This window comes from Dendrobates tinctorius, unplaced genomic scaffold, assembly GCF_039654945.1.
Source record: "Dendrobates tinctorius isolate UK_male_01 unplaced genomic scaffold, ASM3965494v1 ptg000003l, whole genome shotgun sequence".
Classification (NCBI taxonomy): domain Eukaryota; kingdom Metazoa; phylum Chordata; class Amphibia; order Anura; family Dendrobatidae; genus Dendrobates; species Dendrobates tinctorius.
This window is the reverse complement of record NW_027361671.1, coordinates 47,305,496-47,325,322: the sequence shown is the minus strand read 5'-3', so window position 1 is coordinate 47,325,322 and position 19,827 is coordinate 47,305,496. Positions and strand designations below refer to the sequence as shown.

General features: G+C 42.6%; 1 protein-coding gene across 3 annotated transcripts in view; it reads left to right on the top strand.

The window, feature by feature from the left end:
- Nucleotides 1-19,827, top strand: part of TMEM232 (transmembrane protein 232) — a 490,587-nt gene that overhangs the window by 186,005 nt on the left and 284,755 nt on the right. For all 3 annotated transcript variants that reach the window (XM_073549444.1, XM_073549409.1, XM_073549521.1), the window contains exon 10: nt 5,955-6,168. In XM_073549444.1, the coding sequence (XP_073405545.1) occupies nt 5,955-6,168 (214 nt within the window). The remainder of the gene's footprint in view (nt 1-5,954; nt 6,169-19,827) is intronic.

Sequence of the window (19,827 nt, the reverse complement as noted above, 5' to 3'; positions counted from 1 at the left end):
GGCTGCTGTCTGCCATCCGCAAAAACCCTATCAAAATGAGCCAACCGACTGATAGGGAAAACAGGCCCTGAAGTCGCTAGGCTTCAAAAGACTATATCAGTACTCAGGTATATTCTGAAGACAGAGCAAAAGATCAACAGATCAGAGACAAAAATGGAATTCAGCTCACCAACGGCCGGGGAAGGCAGAACTCCCAAAAAACAAGGCAAAAAAAAAACAAAACAGAAGAGTACAAAGCAGAGCAGAAAAACTTAGCTTTGAGATACAGGAATCAGACTGGTCTCCAAGAATCCAGCAGGAAAATCACCAGCCAGGAAGAAGGGCGTCGGCAGCCTTATATCCAGTCCTCAATTCCAGCCACCCAGTCATCATCTAGCTGCCCAGGTGTCTGATAATCAGCCTCACTACCTTCTTTCACCAGAGGAGGGAGTTCATCAGACCTCAATAGTGAAGGGAAAAATGAACTCACAACAAGTGACTATCTGTCCGCAGTCTCCAACATCATGTCCACTCTCTATCTGAAATTCAACCTCTCCAAAACTTAACTTCTTCTGCTCCTGCCATCTACTAACCTCCCTAAATCTGACATTTCCCTCTCCGTGGGTGGCACCATCTTAACACCCCGGCAGCAGGCGCGCTGTCCGGGTGTTAAGTTTGACACCAATCTCTCCTTCACATCCCATATACAATCTCTCACCTGCTCTTGTCGTTTACACCTAAGGAACATCTCTAGAATCCGCCCTTTTCTCACCATGGAAACAACAAAAACCCCCACTGTCGCCTTGATCCACTCGCGCCTGGACTACTGCAATGCTCTATTAATTGGCCTCTCCATTACTCGACTTTCCCTTCTCCAGTTTATCCTTAATGCAGCAGCCAGGGTCATCCATTTAGAAGTGTGCTCTCTTCACCAGTTGTTACACTGGCTGCCCATTCGATATAGAATCCAATTCAAAGTACTTGTTCTCACCCACAAAGCTCTCCACAGTGCGGCACCCCCTTACATCTCCTCCCTCATTTCTGTCTATCGGCCTAACCGACCACTGCGCTCTGCAAACAACTTTCAGCTAACCTCTGCACTAATCCGTACCTCCCACTCCAAGTCTTCCCCCGCACGGCGCCAATCCTCTGGAATGATCTACCCCAAGAAATTAGGACCATCCACAATTTGCATAGTTTTTGGCGCTCCCTTAAAACACATTTGTTCACAGCGGCCTATCGCATTCCCTAATCAAAGTCATTTCATGTGTGTGTGTAGCCGATTCACTATTTCTATCTATCCCCCACTCCCTCAAGATGGTTGGACCATCATTGTAAATACATCATTGTAAATACACACCTGTTCTCTGTATCTCCCCCACCTCATTGTAGATTGTAAGCTCTTACGAGCAGGGTCATCTTATTTTGCTTTAATTACTGTATTGTTAACGTTGTTACTGTAAAGTTCTGCGGAATATATTGGCGCTATATAAATAAAGATTATTATTAATAATAATAAATTTTATTTCTATAACGCCAACATATTCTGCAGCACTTTACATTTCAGAGGGGACTTGTGCAGACGATAGACATTACAGCATAACAATAATCACATAGATCATAACAGATGCCAAGAGGAATGAGGGCCTGCTCGCAAGCTTACAATCTATGAGGAAAAAGGTAGACACGAAAGGTAGATGGTAACAATTGCTCTGATTGTATGGACCAGCCATAATGTTAAGTGTGTAACAGTACAGAGACAGAGGGCTAAGAGATGCATAAAGCATGTGGGAACATGATGTGGGGAGCCTGGTTATGGTAAAACTTTTGACTGTGTCACACAGGGATAGATTAGATTAATGTGTTGAGGTGGTAGGCCAGTCTGAATAAATGCATTTTCAGGTTACACTTAAAATTGTAGGGATTAGGGACTAATCGTATTGACTTGGGAAGTGCATTCCAAAGAATTGGAGCAGCACGTGTATAGTTTTGGAGATGGGAGAGGGAGGTTCTGATTATTGATGATGTTAACCTCAGGTCATCAGCAGAACGGAGGGCGCGGGTAGGGTAGTATACTGAAACAAGGGAGGAGATGTAGGGTGGTGCTGAGCCATGGAGTGCTTTGTGGGTGAGGGTAATAAGTTTGTACTGGATTCTGGATTGGATGGTTAGCCAGTGTAATGACTGGCACAAGGTAGAGGCATCAGTGTAACGATTGGTGAGGAATATGATCCTGGCTGCAGCATTCAAGACAGATTGGAGGGGGGAGAGTTTGGTAAGAGGGAGACCGATTAGAAGAGAGTTACAATAGTCGAGATGAGAATGAATAAGAGAAACAGTAAGAGTTTTTGAGGAGTCAAAAGTAAGAGAAGGTCGAATTCTAGAAATGTTTTTGAGGTGCAGATAACAAGAGCGAGCCAGTGATCAGATGTGGGGGGGCAAAGGAAAGCTCGGAGTCAAGTATGACCCCAAGACAGCGGGCATGTTGCTGGGGAGTAATAGTGGAACCACACATGGAAATGGCAATCTTGGGTATAGGTACATTAGTAGCGGGAGGAAACACAAGGAGTTCAGTCTTTTGTCAGGTTCAGTTTCAGATATAGTGAGGACATGATGTTAGACACAGCGTTTAGACAATCGCTGGTGTTTTCTAGAAAGGCAGGCGTGATGTCAGTAGAAGAAGCGTATAATTGGGTGTCATCAGCATAGAGAGGAGGCCATCATATACTGGAAAGATGTTTATCTTTGTACCGAGTTAGCCAGTAGATAGAAAAATATTCAGGATTGAGAGTCCTCAGTAGTTGATACCTTTTAATGGCTAACTGAAAAGATGGTAATACATTGCAAGCTTTCGAGACTACTCAGGTCTCTTCATCAGGCTTGACTAATACAAAATCTGAAGTCACATATTTATGCACAATACAGCCTAGAAAAAATGCAATAGATAAGACAAGTGACGTGAAGCAGAACTATCAATATGGGAGAGGGAGAAACATAAATATAAACATTGGACCAGTTCATAGATAAGGAGTCTGGATGTTTTATGGTCCTCTGATTGGGGTCTAGTTCTGTGTTGTGATGCCCCGCAAGGTTTTAAAAGGAAATTCCTTAATTGATGTAAAAAGACATAAATCCATGCGACACATTCATTCCAGCACTGAGAGTGTCAAAGTTCGTCATAAATTTGTACTCCCAAACTCGTCTCTCTCTCTGAGAATTGAAGTTACCTTTCAATACCAGTAATTTCAAATCCACGTTGCTGTGATCAGTGATACAGAAATGTTTTGCCACAGGTAGATCCATTCTTTTTTCTTTTATTGAGTGACGATGAGCATTCATCCTTGTTCTAAGCTTTTACCCTGTCTCCCCCACATACAGACCCCCAGTTGGACATTTAGTACAAATAATTAAGTACACCACATTAGATGTAATGCAGGTGAAAGTACCTGGGATCTTGTAGTCCTGATGTGAGTTGGGGATCTTTATCTTGTCCGTGGTCATTATAAATGGACAGGTTTTACATTTTTTCTGGTTGCAAGGAAAGGTTCCTGCAGCTGTTGGAGAGGACAGGGAGCTTCTGACAATGATGCTTCTTAAATTTGGGGGCTGCCTAAAACACAGCAGTGGGGGGTCTGGAAAAATGGATTTTAATCGGGCATCTTTTTGTAGTAAAGGTTGTAATTTCCGTGCAGCTCCCCTTAGCACCTCCAGATTTGGGTTGTAGGTGACTACTAGAGGCACTCGGTTATTTTCTTCTTTAGCTTTGTAATGTAGCAGGTGATTCCTTGACAATCTGGTGGCTCTTGTAATTTGGTTTTCAATTGTTCTTGGATGGTAACCCTGATTCAAAAAGGTCTTTTTGAGGCGACCAAGGTGTTTGTCTCTATCCATGGGGTTGGAACATATACGATTGTATCTGATGGCTTGGCTATAGATAATAGAGTTCTTTATGTGTTTTTGATGGAAACTGTCCCATTTAAGGTATGTTGGACGGTCAATTACTGAAATCCAAATCTACTGATTGTTTGACCAATAGGGGCAGTGTACAAAGAGAAGAGGAGGGGGCCTAGGACTGATCCTTGAGGAACCCCAACAGTAAGGGGAAGATGAGAGGAGGAGGAACCAGCAAAAGATACAGTAAATGAGCGGTCAGAGAGATAGGAGGAGAGCCAGGAGAGAATGGTATCCTTGAGGCCAATGGAACGGAGCATAATGAGGAGGAGCTGATGATCCACAGTGTCAAATGCTGCAGAGAGATCCAAGAGAATTAGCATGGAGTAATGACCATTTGATTTTGCTGTTATTAGATCATTAGAGACTTTAGTGAGGGCAGTTTCAGTAGTGTGTAAAGAGCGGAAACCGAATTGGAGAGGGTCGAGAAGAGAGTTATCAAAGAGATAGCGGATAAGACGGGAGTGGACCAGGCGTTCCAGGAGTTTAGAGATGAAGGGAAGATTAGAGACAGGTCTATAGTTAGCGGCACAGTTTTGGTCTAGGGATGTTTTTTTAAGTAGTGGATGTATGATGGCATGCTTAAATGAGGAGGGAAAGATACCAGAAGAGAGAGAGAGGTTAAATATTTTAGTTAGGTGAGTGGTGACAGCAGGGGAAAGGGACTGGAGGAGATGTGACGGAAATGAGTCACTGGTGCAAGTGGTTGGGCGAGAAGATGCAAGGAGCCTGCTTACTTCTTCTGTGACTGGTTCAAAATCAGAGAGTGAGCTAGACGCAGTGGGGGAGGGAGGACAGTGCATGGTATGAGGTGATTGGGAGATAATTTCCTGTTGGATCTGGTCAATTTTTTCTTTGAAGTAATTAGCCAGATTGTCGGCTCGAAGCTCCGTGGTTGGGGCCTGTACTCTTGGGTTGAGTAGAGAATGAAAAGTGTCATAGAGACGTTTAGGGTTATTGGACAGTGAGGTGATGAGGGTGTTGAAATAGGTTTGTTTTGAGAGGTGAAGGGCAGTGTTGTATGTTCTAAGCATAAACTTATAATGGATGAAATCTTCATGTAGATTGGATTTTCTCCACACACGTTCGGCACACCTGGAGCACCAATGCAGGAAGCGAGTTTGCAGGGTGTGCCAGGGTTCTCGCCATCTGTGTTTCGGTGTTCTATGCATAGGAGGTGCAAATTCATCCAGGGCTCTTTGAAGTGTTTCATTGTAATGCTTCAATGCAAAATCAGGACATGAGAGGGAGCAGATAGGGGCCAATGAAGACTGCAAGTTCTTCATGTTTCTGGGTGTTAATGGCCTGTATGTTTCTATAAGTATGGACAGTGGGGGTGACCTGAGCTGCCTGGCAGTTCTTGATAGAGAATGAAAGAAGTTTGTGGTCAGAGAGCGGGAGAGGGGAGTTTGCAAAATCATCCACTGCACAAAGCCGAGAGAAGACCAAGTCGAGGGAGTTTCCGTCTTCCTGTGCATTGGAGAATTAGTAAGCTGCGAAAGGCCAAACGAGGAGGTTAGAGATAAAAGGTGAGTAGCAGATGGGGAGAGGGGAAGAGCAATAGGGATGTTGAAATCGCCCATGATGAGGGTCGGGATGTCACAGGAGAGAAAATGTGGAAGCCAAGTGGCAAAATGATCCAGGAACTGATGGGAGGGGCTGGGAGGACAACATACCACCGCCACTAGCATGGAGAAGAGGGTGTAGAGTCTGACGGCATGGACCTCAAAAGAAGGGAAGACAATGGTACTTGAGGGATAACCTGAAAGGTACATTTGGGTGATAGGAGCAGACCAACGCCTCCACCTGCTCTATTGTCTGATCTTGGGGTATTATTATTATTATTATTATTATTATTAAGCATCTGGCTTTGTCTTGAATAATATATTGGTGGCATAATCCCTGCTATAGAGTTTTACAACACCTAAGAAATACTTTTTTATTTATAAAATTCATATTTTTTTTTAAGTGAAATCAGTATTGCAATGGCTTACAGATGTGTCGTTTTTGCTTTCTTTTTACAGCCCTCAACACTTAGTTCATCTTCCTCATGGCCTCTGGAAATTGTTTATGTTTATGCTGTTGTGCTAGCGAATATTTGCTTGCATGGAACTACATCTGAGATACAAAAACATGCATTTATTGGATTTCACAGTGAAAACACATGGAATGGGGAAATCACCGAAGCCTGTTTAAATGGTTTATTGCATTTTAATCCTCCAAATAAACCAGATTCCAGTAAGTAAATTTAAGTACTTTAGGTCCAATTAGTAAGGACTTTTATTTTTTAAGAAAGGGCCCAATTTATCAAGACTGGTGTTGTTTACGCCTTTCTTGATGAGATGATGAGCTGGAGTCAGACGCTCCTGATTAATGGATTTGGAGCACCAGTCGAGTGTCATTCATTTCTGCATGTACTTCGCCACAAATCTGTCCTGGACTAAGATTTGTGGGGTAGTGAATTGCCTACACTCTTCATACCACCATCCAAACGCAACTGCTGTTGCTTTGCTGAAGCTGGGCAAAAATGGCACAAGAACGCCATAATTTTAGTGCAGACTAGAGTTGTACCAAAATTATGCGACTTTCCAAAGCTTTTTACCCCAGAATACTGGCGTAAAAGCTTTGATGAATCAGGCCCAAAGTCTTAACAAATGTCTTCTTTTTTCTACACTGATCTTCTAGTTCAGGCATGTGTCTGCTCATTTATGTCAAAACTGATTGTGGTGTTGTTGGTTATGTATTCATGCCATGTTATATAACAGGCCCCAGTTTGAGTTATTGTTTATTAGGAGGACAAAATCCATGAACATTGAAACAGAAAGTGATATAAAAGTGGGGGGCATCAAACAGGAAAATGGCTAAAATCATATTAGATAAAATCATATAAAATTATATATAATTATATATTATATATCATATAAAATCATATCATAGCATGATGTATTTGTTACATCAGTGACATTTTGTTTTTTAATTGAATTTAGGATTTAAGTCAGACTTGCTTTGCAAACCATAGTTTCCAGTCAATATGCCCGACTTATAAAGAACGGCAATTTTTCACACTAGTCTTGATGAGGGTGCGTGGTAGAGTCAGACGCTCCTGATTTATTAAGTAGTGCACACCAATAATGAATCAGGTTGTACTACGTTTTTGTTGCTTTTTTTGCTGCGCTTTTGCTGTGTGTTTTGCTGCATTTTTCAGGATACCAAGTTTCAGCCACGTTACTATCATGAGCAATATAAGGTATTAGGCCTCCAATGCAAGATGTATGAAAAACCATAAAACATTTTTGGAAAAAAGGGCAATTTGATCAAATTATTTTAGTGGAAAAGGTTTATTTTTTGTCTGAAAAAAGTGACTATTCTGAACAAAAAAGCTGGATTCATATATGAAGCATAGCCATTACCTATGGTTACATGAGTTCTAAACAAATACACAGTGGCAAACATATAAACAGTGGGGAAGTAGAATTGTTAGAGCATTATTTACTTTTCATTTGGGATTAATCTGCAGATTAATAGTGTTTCTAACATGCCTGAGCCTGTACACATTATTCTTGCCGGCAGCATTCGTTTGCAGTCACTGGGGCGGTGCTAACTCTGGTTCAGTCACTGCTCTGAGAATACACCGCTCTGATACTACAAAGAGGCGGGTGTAACTGTGCCTCCAGTCCTCAAGGATAGCCCGCCCCAATACAGAGCCAGAGTCAGCCAGGGCCGGGGGCGCAGTTACAGCTGTCGTTTTGTATTCTCAGAGCGGTGACTGAACTCGCATCAGTGAGAATAAGGTTCATTTTCTCACCACAGTGTTTGGCTACGTGCCTGCGCTGTTTGGGTTAGTAATGCTATTAACCTGCACATTAACCCCATACAGATTTACTAATCCTCTAGTGATGATCTCTTGCTGATTAAGCAGTGATTTTATAAAAATTACACTAAACAGATCAGTAAGTACTGGATTCAGGGTCTGTCTGTATATTTAACTGCTCTCAAATTACCATATATACTCGTGTATAAGCCGAGATTTTCAGCACTTTTTGCTGAAAACGCCCAGAAAGCCAGCGGGGGGGATGAGTAGCGGGGGAGCAGCACCTGACTCCACTCCCATAGGCGTGGAGCACATATTCATTACTTTAATGAGCGGTACTATATGACTAACCAGCACTGGAAGAGCTGCCAGTCCCGGGACAACGGAGAAGCAGGGAAGTGCAGAGACCACACTAGGAGGGTGAGTATGATGGGGAGGGTGAGCCATGTGATATTCACCTGTCCACGATCCACCGCCGGGCTGTGTCTTCCGCATCCTCTGGCTGTGATGTTAAAGTCAGAGGGCATGATGACGTATTTAGTGCGCGCCCTCTGCCTGAGCAGTCACAGCCAGAGGACCCGGAAGACACAGCGGTGTGCGGCGGTGGAACGGGGACAAGTGAATATCGCAAGTGCCAGGGGCCTGAGCCAGCAGCGACACCAGCACCTGGCCCCGCCTGCTCAGGGCATTGGCACCAGGCCCCCAGCAATGAGAGGTATGTAATTTTTTTTTAATCGCAGCAGCATATGGGGCATATTATTCTATGGAGCATCTTATAGGGGCCATCAAATTTTATGGAGCATTACATTGGGCATATTATTTTATGGAGCATCTTATGGGGCCATCAACCTTTATGGAGCATTATATGGGGCATATTATTCTATGAAGCATTTTATGGGGCCATCATTAACCTTTTATGCAGCATTATATGGAGCATATTTTAATATGGAGCATTTTATGGGGCCATCATTAAGCTTTGTCCAGCATTATATGGGGCATATTTTAATATGGAGCATCTTATGGGGCCATCGTTTACCTTTGAGCAGCATTATATGGGGCATCAGGCTGGGACTGGCTCATAGGGTAACAGGGGAATCCGCCGGTGGACCCCGGTGGCCCCTGTGCAGATATGGGCCCACAACCCCACTGTATGGGCAGTAATTGGCATAATTCACTTGATTCACTCTGTGCAGAAAAAAAGCAGCATCTCATCATTCATTAACCAAACTACCCAGTTTATTATTATATAGAGATATAGGTACATTTGTGAATAAGGGTAGTGTAATATTTTTATGCAGGTGAAGAGTGGGTCCCCAAAGCCAGTGTTACTGGTGGGCCCTTGGCATCTCAGTCCGACACTGTGGGGCATATTTTAATATAGAGCATCTTATGGGGCCATTATTAACCTTTGTGCAGCATTATATGGGGCATATTTTTGTCTGGTGCATCTTATGGGGCTCATCATGAACTTTATGGAGCATTATAGGGGGCATATTTTGTATGGAGCCTCTTATGGGGCCCATCATGAACTGTATGGAGCATTATATGGGGCTCCTGATTCAATATGGGTATTCAAAAACATTTAACCTACTGATGGCTCAATTAATTTTACTTTTATTGGTATCTATTTTTATTTTTGAAATTTACCAGTAGCTGCTGCATTTCCAACTCTAGGCTTATACTGGAGTCAATGAGTTTTCGCAGTTTTTTGTGGCAAAATTAGGGGCCTCGGCTTATACTCGGGTCGGCTTACACTCGAGTATATACAGTAGGCATCAAAAACCTTGTGACAGATTCCCTTTAAATTGTGGAGACTTGCCCTTTAAGCCTCTGTTAGTTATTGGTGGTGCTTGTATGGGAGATCTTTGAGTAGCAACAGGACTTTATTTTTGTAACCATGCCTCTGTTCATACCATGCATCATCCATGTCATGTTTCCCACCCACTGAATGTTCATTTGGAAACTACGAGAAACCTACCCGGAGTTTTTGGGATGCTTCAGCGTGTCTCCAGAAGATTTGCTAACTGTTCCGGTAGAACATGAGTTGTTCCCTTTTTCTCTACATTTTGGAATAATTTATATTGATCCTTTCAACTATTTCCATTTTACAAGATACAAATTTTTTAAAAGAACCGAAACTATTTGCATGAACAAATAATGATCATTGAGTTAAAACAATTGAATAGAACAAATAAGAAGGATATTGGTACCATGAATACTATTTTTTTTGCAATATTAAAATGAAATATAATGTTCTGTTAGGAGATGAATAAAATATATTAAATTCTATGCATCATTTCACATAGGATATGTTTGTTATCACCACAATACTTTACATCAAAACTCTTTAATTAAAAAGGCAGAAAAATAAAAACAAAAATCTAGACTATATTATACTAGAAGATTTCACCAGCAGAACCTCAAAAGGTTAAAAATAGGAAATAAACTAGAAAATCGTTGAATAGGAAACGGCTAAATATGTGTCAGTACACTTGCAATAAATGATTACATGAATTCCAATATTGCTACAAATGTTAAAAACGTAAGGTCATTGGTTAACATTTTTTGATTAAAAAGTGCAAAAGCCATCCAACCATGTCAAATGCTACCTATTATATGGATGGTTTTGATCACTTGTTTCTCACCTCTACATGTGCTAAGTCAGGTCTCATCTAAACTGGGGAAGTGAAAGGAAACCAGGCATAACTCGAGATTAAATCCTTGTTTGGGGAAGATGAGTGATAAGAGTGGTCAATAGAGATGAGCTGATAAGGCAAAATTTGACTTTGCCTGTTAGCGCGTTTCCTGGGAAATTCGATTTGCAGAGAAGTTATTCTCCACAAATTTAATTCCCCTTATTGTGCTCTGGGGTCTATCCAGACCCCAGAGCATAATAAATGTAATATGTAAAAAAAAGAAAATTCTTATACTTACCTTACCGCACTCCTCTCCGGCCCCTCCTTTACTCACCACCACCAGGCCAATAATTGGCATGTATTCTGATTCCCCGTCACGGTCAGTAGCATCAGTGCTAGAGAGGTGTTCGGCCAGGTGAATATAAGTATTTAAAAAAAATATGTTTCACCTTTTTATAATTCAGAAAAATGGTGATCAGTGGCCACCATTTTTTAAATCCAAACAGAAACAAATTACATAAAAATCTGCAGTTTGGTGAATGCAAATTTTGGTAAAATTCAAGTAGATCACATGGTGGTGTGTTTTTGATGTTGCAGATTTTACCAATTACCGAAATTAGGTTACATATGCTTTTTCATTGTGATTTGAGTCTTTTTTGTTTTGGATACTTCCTTTTACTGAACTTTCATAAAGCTTTACTGATAAAGTCATGTGTGGATTACAGGTGTTTTAATTGCTTTCCTACTGCAGAAATGCAATAAAAATGTATATGCGTTTTTTATCTGCAGATTTTTTTGTATCAGACCTGTAATTTTTATTTTTCCTGTCCTGGGCTTGTTTTTTGTATGGTGAGTTGAGATTTTTATTGATATCATTTAGGAGTAGATACAACTTTTTGATCACCCCTTATTGCGTTATTTAAGAAGTTATATGTATCTATACTGATTGTGTTAATTATTTCCTGTTCTGATAGATGAGACCTTTATGGTCCTGCCAATATCATACATTATACATATATACATATATATATGTGTGTGTGTATGTGTGTGTGTGTGTGTGTGTATATATATATATATATATATATATATAAATATAGAGTACAGACCAAAAGTTTGGACACACCTTCTCATTCAAAGAGTTTTCTTTATTTTCATGACTATGAAAATTGTAGATTCACTCTGAAGGCATCAAAACTATGAATTAACACATGTGGAATTATATAATTAACAAAAAAGTGTGAAACAACTGAAAATATGTCTTATATAATTTCTAGGTTCTTCAAAGTTGCCAAGTTGTCTTTTGCTTTGACTACTGCTTTGCACACACTTGGCATTCTCTTGATGAGCTTCAAGGAGTAGTCACCAGAAATGGTTTTCACTTCACAGGTGTGCCCTGTCAGGTTTCATAAGTGGGATTTCTTGCCTTATAAATGGGGTTGGGACCATCAGTTGTGTTGTGCAGAAGTCTGGTGGATACACAGCTGATAGTCCTACTGAATAGACTGTTAGAATTTGTATTATGGCAAGAAAAAAGAAGCTAAGTAAAGAAAAAGGAGTGGTCATCATTACTTTAAGAAATGAAGGTCAGTCAGTCCGAAAAATTGGAAAACTTTGAAAGTGTCCCCAAGTGCAGTGGCAAAAACCATCAAGTTGTACAAAGAAACTGGCTCACATGAGGACCGCCCCAAGAAAGGAAGACCAAGAGTCACCTCTGCTGCAGAGGATAAGTTCGTCCAAGTCACCAGCCTCAGAAATCGCAGGTTAACAGCAGCTCAGATTAGAGACCAGGTCAATGCCACACAAAATTCTAGCAGCAGACACATCTCTACAACAACTGTTAAAAGGAGACTTTGTGCAGCATGCCTTCTTGGTAAAATAGCTGCTAGGAAACCACTGCTAAGGACAGGCAACAAGCAGAAGAGACTTGTTTGGGCTAAAGAACCCAAGGAATGGACATTGGACCAGTGGAAATCTGTGCTTTGGTCTGATGAGTCCAAATTTGAGATCTTTGGTTCCAACCTCCGTGTCTTTGTGCGATGCAGAAAAGGTGAACGGATGAGCTCTACATGCCTGGTGCCCACTGTAAAGCATGGAGGAGGAGGTGTGATTGTGTGGGGGTGCTTTGCTGGTGACACTGTTTGGGATTTATTCAAAATTGAAGGCATACTGAACCAGCATGGCTACCACAGCATCTTGCAGTGGCATACTATTCCATCCGGTTTGCGTTTAGTTGGACCATCATTTTTTTTCAACAGGACAATGACCCCAAACACACCTCCAGGCTGTGTAAGGGGTATTTGACCAAGAAGGAGAGTGATGGGTGCTACGCCAGATGACCTGGCCTCCACAGTCACCAGACCTGAACCCAATCGAGATGGTTTGGGGTGAGCTGGACCGCAGAGTGAAGGCAAAAGGGCCAACAAGTGCTAAGCATCTCTGGGAACTCCTTCAAGACTGTTGGAAGACCATTTCCCATGACTACCTCTTGATGCTCATCAAGAGAATGCCAAGAATGTGCAAAGCAGTAATCAAAGCAAAAGGTGGCTACTTTGAAGAACCTAGAATATAAGACATATTTTCAGTTGTTTCACACTTTTTTTGTTAATTATTTAATTCCACATATGTTAATTCATAGTTTTGATGCCTTCAGAGTGAATCTACAATTTTCATAGTCATGAAAACAAAGAAAACTCTTTGAATGAGGTGTGTCCAAACTTTTGCTCTGTACTGTGTATATTTTACTCACTTACATAAATCCAGAAACTCACATTGTATAAATTCTCCTGTCCACAGACATAATTAGTCAGACTCAAACCTCTACAACATGGGCAAGACCAAAGAGCTTTCTAAGGTTGTCAGGGACAAGATCATAGACCTGCCAAAGGTGGAAAGGGCTACAAAACCATTCGTAAGATGTGGGGTGAGAAGGAGGCAACTGTTGGTGCAATAGTAAGAAAATGGAAGAAATACAAAATGACTGTCACTCTACATTGATCTGGGGTCACCATGCAAAATCTCACCTCGTGGGGTATCCTTGATCACGAGGAAGGTGAGAGATCAGCCTACAACTACAGGGGGGCGGAAGTTGTCAATGATCTCAAGGCAGCTGGGACCACAGTCACCAAGAAAACCAATGGTAACACAGTACACCGTAAAGGTTTAAAATCCTACAGTGCCTGCAGGGTCCTCCTGCTCAAAATGTCACATATGCAGGCCAGTCTGAAGTTTGCCAGTGACCACCTGGATGATTCTATGATTGATTGGGAGAAGGTGCTGTGGTCAGATGAGGCAAAAATTGATCTCTTTGGCATTAAATCAACTCGCCGTGTTTGGAAGATGAGAAATGCTGCCTATGACCCAAAGAACACCATCCCCACTTTCAAGCATGGAGGTGGAATATTTTGTTTTGGTAGTGTTTATCTGTTAAGGGCACAAAGCTACTTTACAGCATCAGTAGGAGAATGGATGGAGTCATGTACCTTAAAATCATGAATGACAACCTCCTTCCCTCTGCCAGGACATTAAAAATGGGTCATGGCTGGGTCTTCGAGCAAGAAAATGACCCAAAACATACAGCCAAGGCAACAAAGGAGTAGCTCAAAAAGAAGCACATTAAGGTCATGGAGTGGCCTAGCCTGTCTCCAAACCTTAATCCCATAGAAAACTTATGGAGGGAGTTGAAGCTCCTAGTTGCCTAAGCGACAGCCTCAAAATCTTAATGATTTAGAGATGATGTGCAAAGAGGAGTGGACCAAAATTCCTCCTGACATGTGCACAAACAAGTTTGACTGCTGTGCTTGCCAACAAGTTTTTTGCCACCAAGTATTAAGTCTTGTTTTCTAGAGGTATCAAATGGTTTTGTAGTCCTTTTCACCTTTGTGCAGGTCCATGATCTTGATCCTGACATCCTTAGAAAGCTCTTTGGTCTTGCCCATTGTGCTGTTTCAGTTTATTCTGATAGACTTTCAGCCATACATGGACATTTATGTAATGGTATATACTTAGTTTCTCATCTTGTATTTGTTATACTTTGCTGCCATCTACTGGCTATTGCTGTATTACACTGTAATATTTTGTTATGGTACTTTCCTGTTAGGCATCGGGTTCCTGCAGCTGCACAGTGGGAATCCAGAGCCTTGCATCCTACGGTCTCCCATTCTTCTCCGACCGCTCAGGAGCCTGCACAGCAATCTTGGCATTGCAGGCGCTCTGCTCAGACCAGCTCTGTAGGACTGGTTGTTGCTGCCACCTCTGGGTCAGCAATAGCAGCGCAGGCTGCCCTGCAGCACACTCCAGTGGCTAAGTCCTCTCGTCACGCTACTGGTCATGCTCACGAGATGATCTCCCATTGGATATCGGGAGTCACATGCTCAGGTCCTTCTGATCTGATTGGTCCATCCCAGAGATCTGGAAGGTCCCGCACGGCTATAAAAGGTCCGCATGGCCGCTCAGTAGTGTAGTCTCTAATTGCTACTGTGTGAATGATGATGGATGCATGAACCTGCGAATGACTCATTAAGATCCCCTCCCTCTGATATTACATTATATTGTGTGGATAGGGACTTAGCCTTAGAGTCAGCGCCAGTCAGTGGCATGCTACAAGCCACAATGCTCATCTCCACAGAGCTAGCGTCCGACAGTGCGCCCCTCCTGGGCATTGTCGTATAGTGACTGAGTTAGGTGCCACGCTGCGGTCAGCAGCACTTGTGAGCGTCCGCGGTAGCAACGACGCACGCACGGTAGGTCTAGACGGACACCGACCCTGTGTCTTGGGCTCGAGTCCTGTGACCATATACCGTGCGTGCACACCACTGAGACCTGTGAGGTCAACAGGCTCGGCATTTATGTTTATGCCTTAAGGTGACTCTGTGAATATAACAGAGTACGCCCAGTGCACACCGAGTGACGTTCAACCCGTGTGTGATATACCGCTATATTGTGCATCTGCCATTATATAGCAGCAGTTTAACACCTCTGCACGGTGGACCCCGGGCGGCAACGCACTTTCTATTATTTTATATTTAGTGCGTTCCGCCGTCCCTAACACTTTCCCATAATACCTCTCTGTCTATAGCTCCTCCTATCTTTTTCGTTCTGTTTCCTGTTTTTGTACTCCGGGCCATCTTGTAACACACATGCGCTGCAGAGCTGGAGAAAGGATTCTCTTGTTACCTCCAACCTGGAGCTCCTATCATCTCTAATCTGGTGCTTCTATAACAGCTCTAACCTACAGTCCTCACTCCCACCTCATCTCCATTTCTTCATCTTCCTTGACATCTCATCTCATCAAGGTACTGTAAATAAAGCCTGTTGAATTCATCACTGCATCATCCTTCCGGACCACCACGCACCGTTGATAGGGATTGGGAGCACAGGCTGGCGAGTAACACTATCCGCCATTGTTTATATAGAGATTCATGATCACATCCCTCAGACACATCTCATCCACGTATATCGGTGGCAGAATACCCATGTTGTAGAGGTTTGAGTCTGACTGATTAATTATGTCTTTGGACAGCAGTCTTTTAAAAAGGTGACTGTGTAAGACAGCTGTCTTTAATGAAGGTAACGAGTTGATTGGTCTGTAGGTGCCAGATCTCTTAATTGTTGTTAGTGGATCAAATACTTATTTCTCACTGCAAAATGCAAATAAATTTATACAATGTGATTTTCTGGATTTTATTTTTGATATTCTATCTGTCAATGTTAAAATTAACCTACCCTTAAAATTATAGACTGTTCATGTCTTTGTCAGCGGGCAAACTTACATAATCAGCAAGGGATAAAATAATTATTTCCTTCACTATATATATATATATATATATATATATATATATATAGATAGATAGATACAGTTGTGCTCAAAAGTTTACATACCCCGGCAAAATCTTTGCTTTCTTGGCCTTTTTTCAGAAGATATAAATGATATCACCAAAACTTTTTCTCCACTCATGGTTAGTGGTTGGGTGTGACGCTAGTCACTTCTCATGGTCAAGCCGTGAGTCGGAGTGGTCAAGGAGTCCGATGTCAGAAGCCAGTAGGGTTCATCATAAACAGAAGGAAGAGACAAAAGCGCAGTCAGTAGTGATGAGCAAGCACTAAAATGCTCGAGTGCTCGTTTCTCAGGTCGAGCAAATTGGAATACTCGCGTACTCGACCCGAGCAATGAGCCCAATGTTAGTCTATGGGAAATCTGAGCTTTTTTGCCGCAAACCCCCCCCCCGGGCGAGCTTTCTAGGGCAGGGGTGTGGAATCTTTTTTCTGCCAAGGGCCATTTGGATATTTATACCATCCTTCGAGGGCCATACAAACTCCGCCCACAAAGTACATCTTGACTCTGGCACTGATTTCATAACTTAATCTTTCATTGCATGCCCTTCAATGTTCAGTAGTGAACACTGCGTGTGTGTGCTAACAGAGCAAGAAGAAATTAGTGAGAGTGTGGCAATCAAAATACAGCTCCTGCCCAAGAATGCGGTCCCTGAGAATCTGCTCGGGGGCCTGATAAAAGGTCATCGAGGGCCGTAAATGGCCCTGGGGCCTGAGGTTCCCCACCCCTGTTCTAGGGTATCAAAACGTCAGAAATGTATAGGGACAGTGCACAAACAACATGGGAACATCATGGGGAACACCCCCGGAAGTATTTCTGACTCCTAGGTCACTGCTGTGACCAATGTTGTCAGAGTGTGATGCCACTTTTACAGGCGCACAGTAAAAATACTAAAACAAAACCAAAATGCATTTTACAGGGAAATAATTTGTATGTAAGGCAAAATAAATGGCCCCCCAAAAAATGCTCCTCCACCACTTTGGCTATGTCCACACATAGCGTTTTAGATGCGTTTTTCACCGTTACCATTGCTTTCAAACAATACTAATGCATTTACTGGGAAATGTCATTGTAGCATTTAACAACCTTAGCTGGCCATGTGGTGTGTGATACATCATCAGACACATCTTGCTTCATATATGAAGGAGTGACTGTTAAAGTCACAAAGCCTATTTTTATAGGGGCATCAGTCGGTATTACTATTCTTAAAGGGCCATTATAAAACAGTGGGTCTCCTATACTATTATTGCCTATGCATTGAGTGGCTGGGCTGCCAAAAATTATGACGCACCCCAACACACCTTTCTCGAGCCATACAGGAGGGCATTCTAAAAAAATGTTCCCATTATTAGAAAGTGGGTCTCCCATAGTGTTTGCCTATTCATTGAATGCAAGGCCTGCCCTGCACCAAAGTTACATGCACCCCAATAAGCCATTGAACCCACATACTGGATGGCCACAGGAAAACCAAGTTCACATTATTCTTTTGGTACTGCCATACAGTTAGCCTATGCATTGAATTCAAGGCCCACCCTGCACCAAAGTTACATGCATCCCAATAAGTCTTTGAACACACGTACTGGATTGCCACAGGAACACCAAGTTCTCATTATTCTTTTGGTACTGCCATACTGGTAGCCTATGCATTGAATGCAAGGCCTGCCCTGCACCAAAGTTACATGCACCTCAATAAGCCTTTGAACCCATGTACTGGATGGCCACAGGAAAACCAAGTTCACAATATTCTTTTGGTACAGCCTTACTGGTAACCTATGCATTGAATGCAAGGCCCGCCCTGAACCAAAGTTACATGCACCCCAATAAGCCTTTGAACCCACGTACTGGATGGCCACAGGAAAACCAAGTTCTCATTATTCTTTTGGTACTGCCATACTAGTAGCCTATGCATTGAATGCAAGGCCCGCCTTGTCACAAAGGTACATGCACTCCAATAAGCCTTTGAATCCATGAACTGGAATGCCACAGGAAAACCCAGTTCACATTATTCTTTTGGTACTGCCATACTGGTAGCCTATGCATTGAATGCAAGGCCTGCCTTGTCACAAAGGTACATCCACCATAATAAGCCTTTGAACCCACGAACTGGAAGGCCACAGGAAAACCCAGTTCACATTATTCTTTTGGTACTGCCATACTGTTAGCCTGTGCATTGAATGCAAGGCCCACTGTTATGAATGGGTCACCAAGGAGGATAACAGGACCAGGCTAAGCCACAGAAAACCAGAGAGGTTGGAAACTAAGCTGATTGCAGACCCCTGATCCTATCCACACAACTAGCATTAGCCATGGAGCGTACCTACGATGCCCTAGACGCCTCGGCACAGCTGGAGAACTAACCCAGCCTAAAGCAAGAAAGGTGAAATCTAAACTGCCCCGGAGCAGACCCCAAAGGAATAGACAGCCCCTAAAACATATATTGTCGGTGAGACAAGATGAAAACACATACGCAGGCAGAAAAATAGACTGAGCAAATGATGGGGCCCAAACTGACTAGACAGGAGAGGAAAGGAAAGACACTGTCTGCAATCACGCAAAAAACCCTGAAAAATCCAACACGTCTGATGCCCAAAAAACACTGAAGTCACATGACTTCACCCCCACTAAATCAACACTGTGGTATATACTGAAAGCAAAGCAGAGACCAATATAACAGGGGACAAAACAAACTGACACAAGCAGTAACATATGGGCGGTGATCCAGCACAGCCCCAGCAGGAGCAAGCTGACCTGCACAAAGCAGAGATAAACAAAACCAGATCAAATGCAAAAAGATTAGCAAATGAGCCACTTAGCTGAACCATGCAGGAACAGAGCAGGAGACATCAGACATCAGACCACAGAAGGCACAGGAAGAAAATCACCAGCAGGGATTGAAGGAAGTCAGCTGTCTTAAATACACCAGTCAGAAACCCCAAATCTCCAATCGTCATCATCATTATCAGTTGGCAAGCCTCTGTCAATCTGACCAGCTCCACTACCTCCAGTAGCCACCAGAGAAAGCCCAGAAAGAGAATTCACAACAGTCCACCCTGCACCAAAGTTACATGCATCCCAATAAGTCTTTGAACCCAGGTACTGGATTGCCACAGGAACATCAAGTTCACATTATTCTTTTGGTACTGCCATACTAGTACCCTATGCATTGAATGCAAGGCCCGCCCTGCAACAAAGTTACATGCATCACAATATCCCTTGGAACGTAGAGTTGGGCCTCCTGAAAACAGTGTTCCCATTATTAGGAAGTGGGTCAACCATGGCGTTTGCCAATTCATTGAATGCAAGGCCAGCCAAAAATTAGGAGGCACTCCAATGTGCCTTGAAAGAGACGTGGCAGAAGGCCTCATCAAAAAATATTCCCATTATAAAAGAGCGGGTCTCCTTTACTTGGAATGCCCATACACTAAGTGTATGGGCTGACAAACCTTTCCCTCTGTGGGGTACATATTTTTTTAAATTTTGGGACAGGCATCATAAACAAACATTCAAAAAACTAGAGTGGCTGTAGCAGCACTCAACACGGTCACCCTCCTGTTCTAGTGGTGGTGGTCTGGTGGATGATGAGAAGGAGGAGGATGACACCAAATAGCCAAAATCAGGAA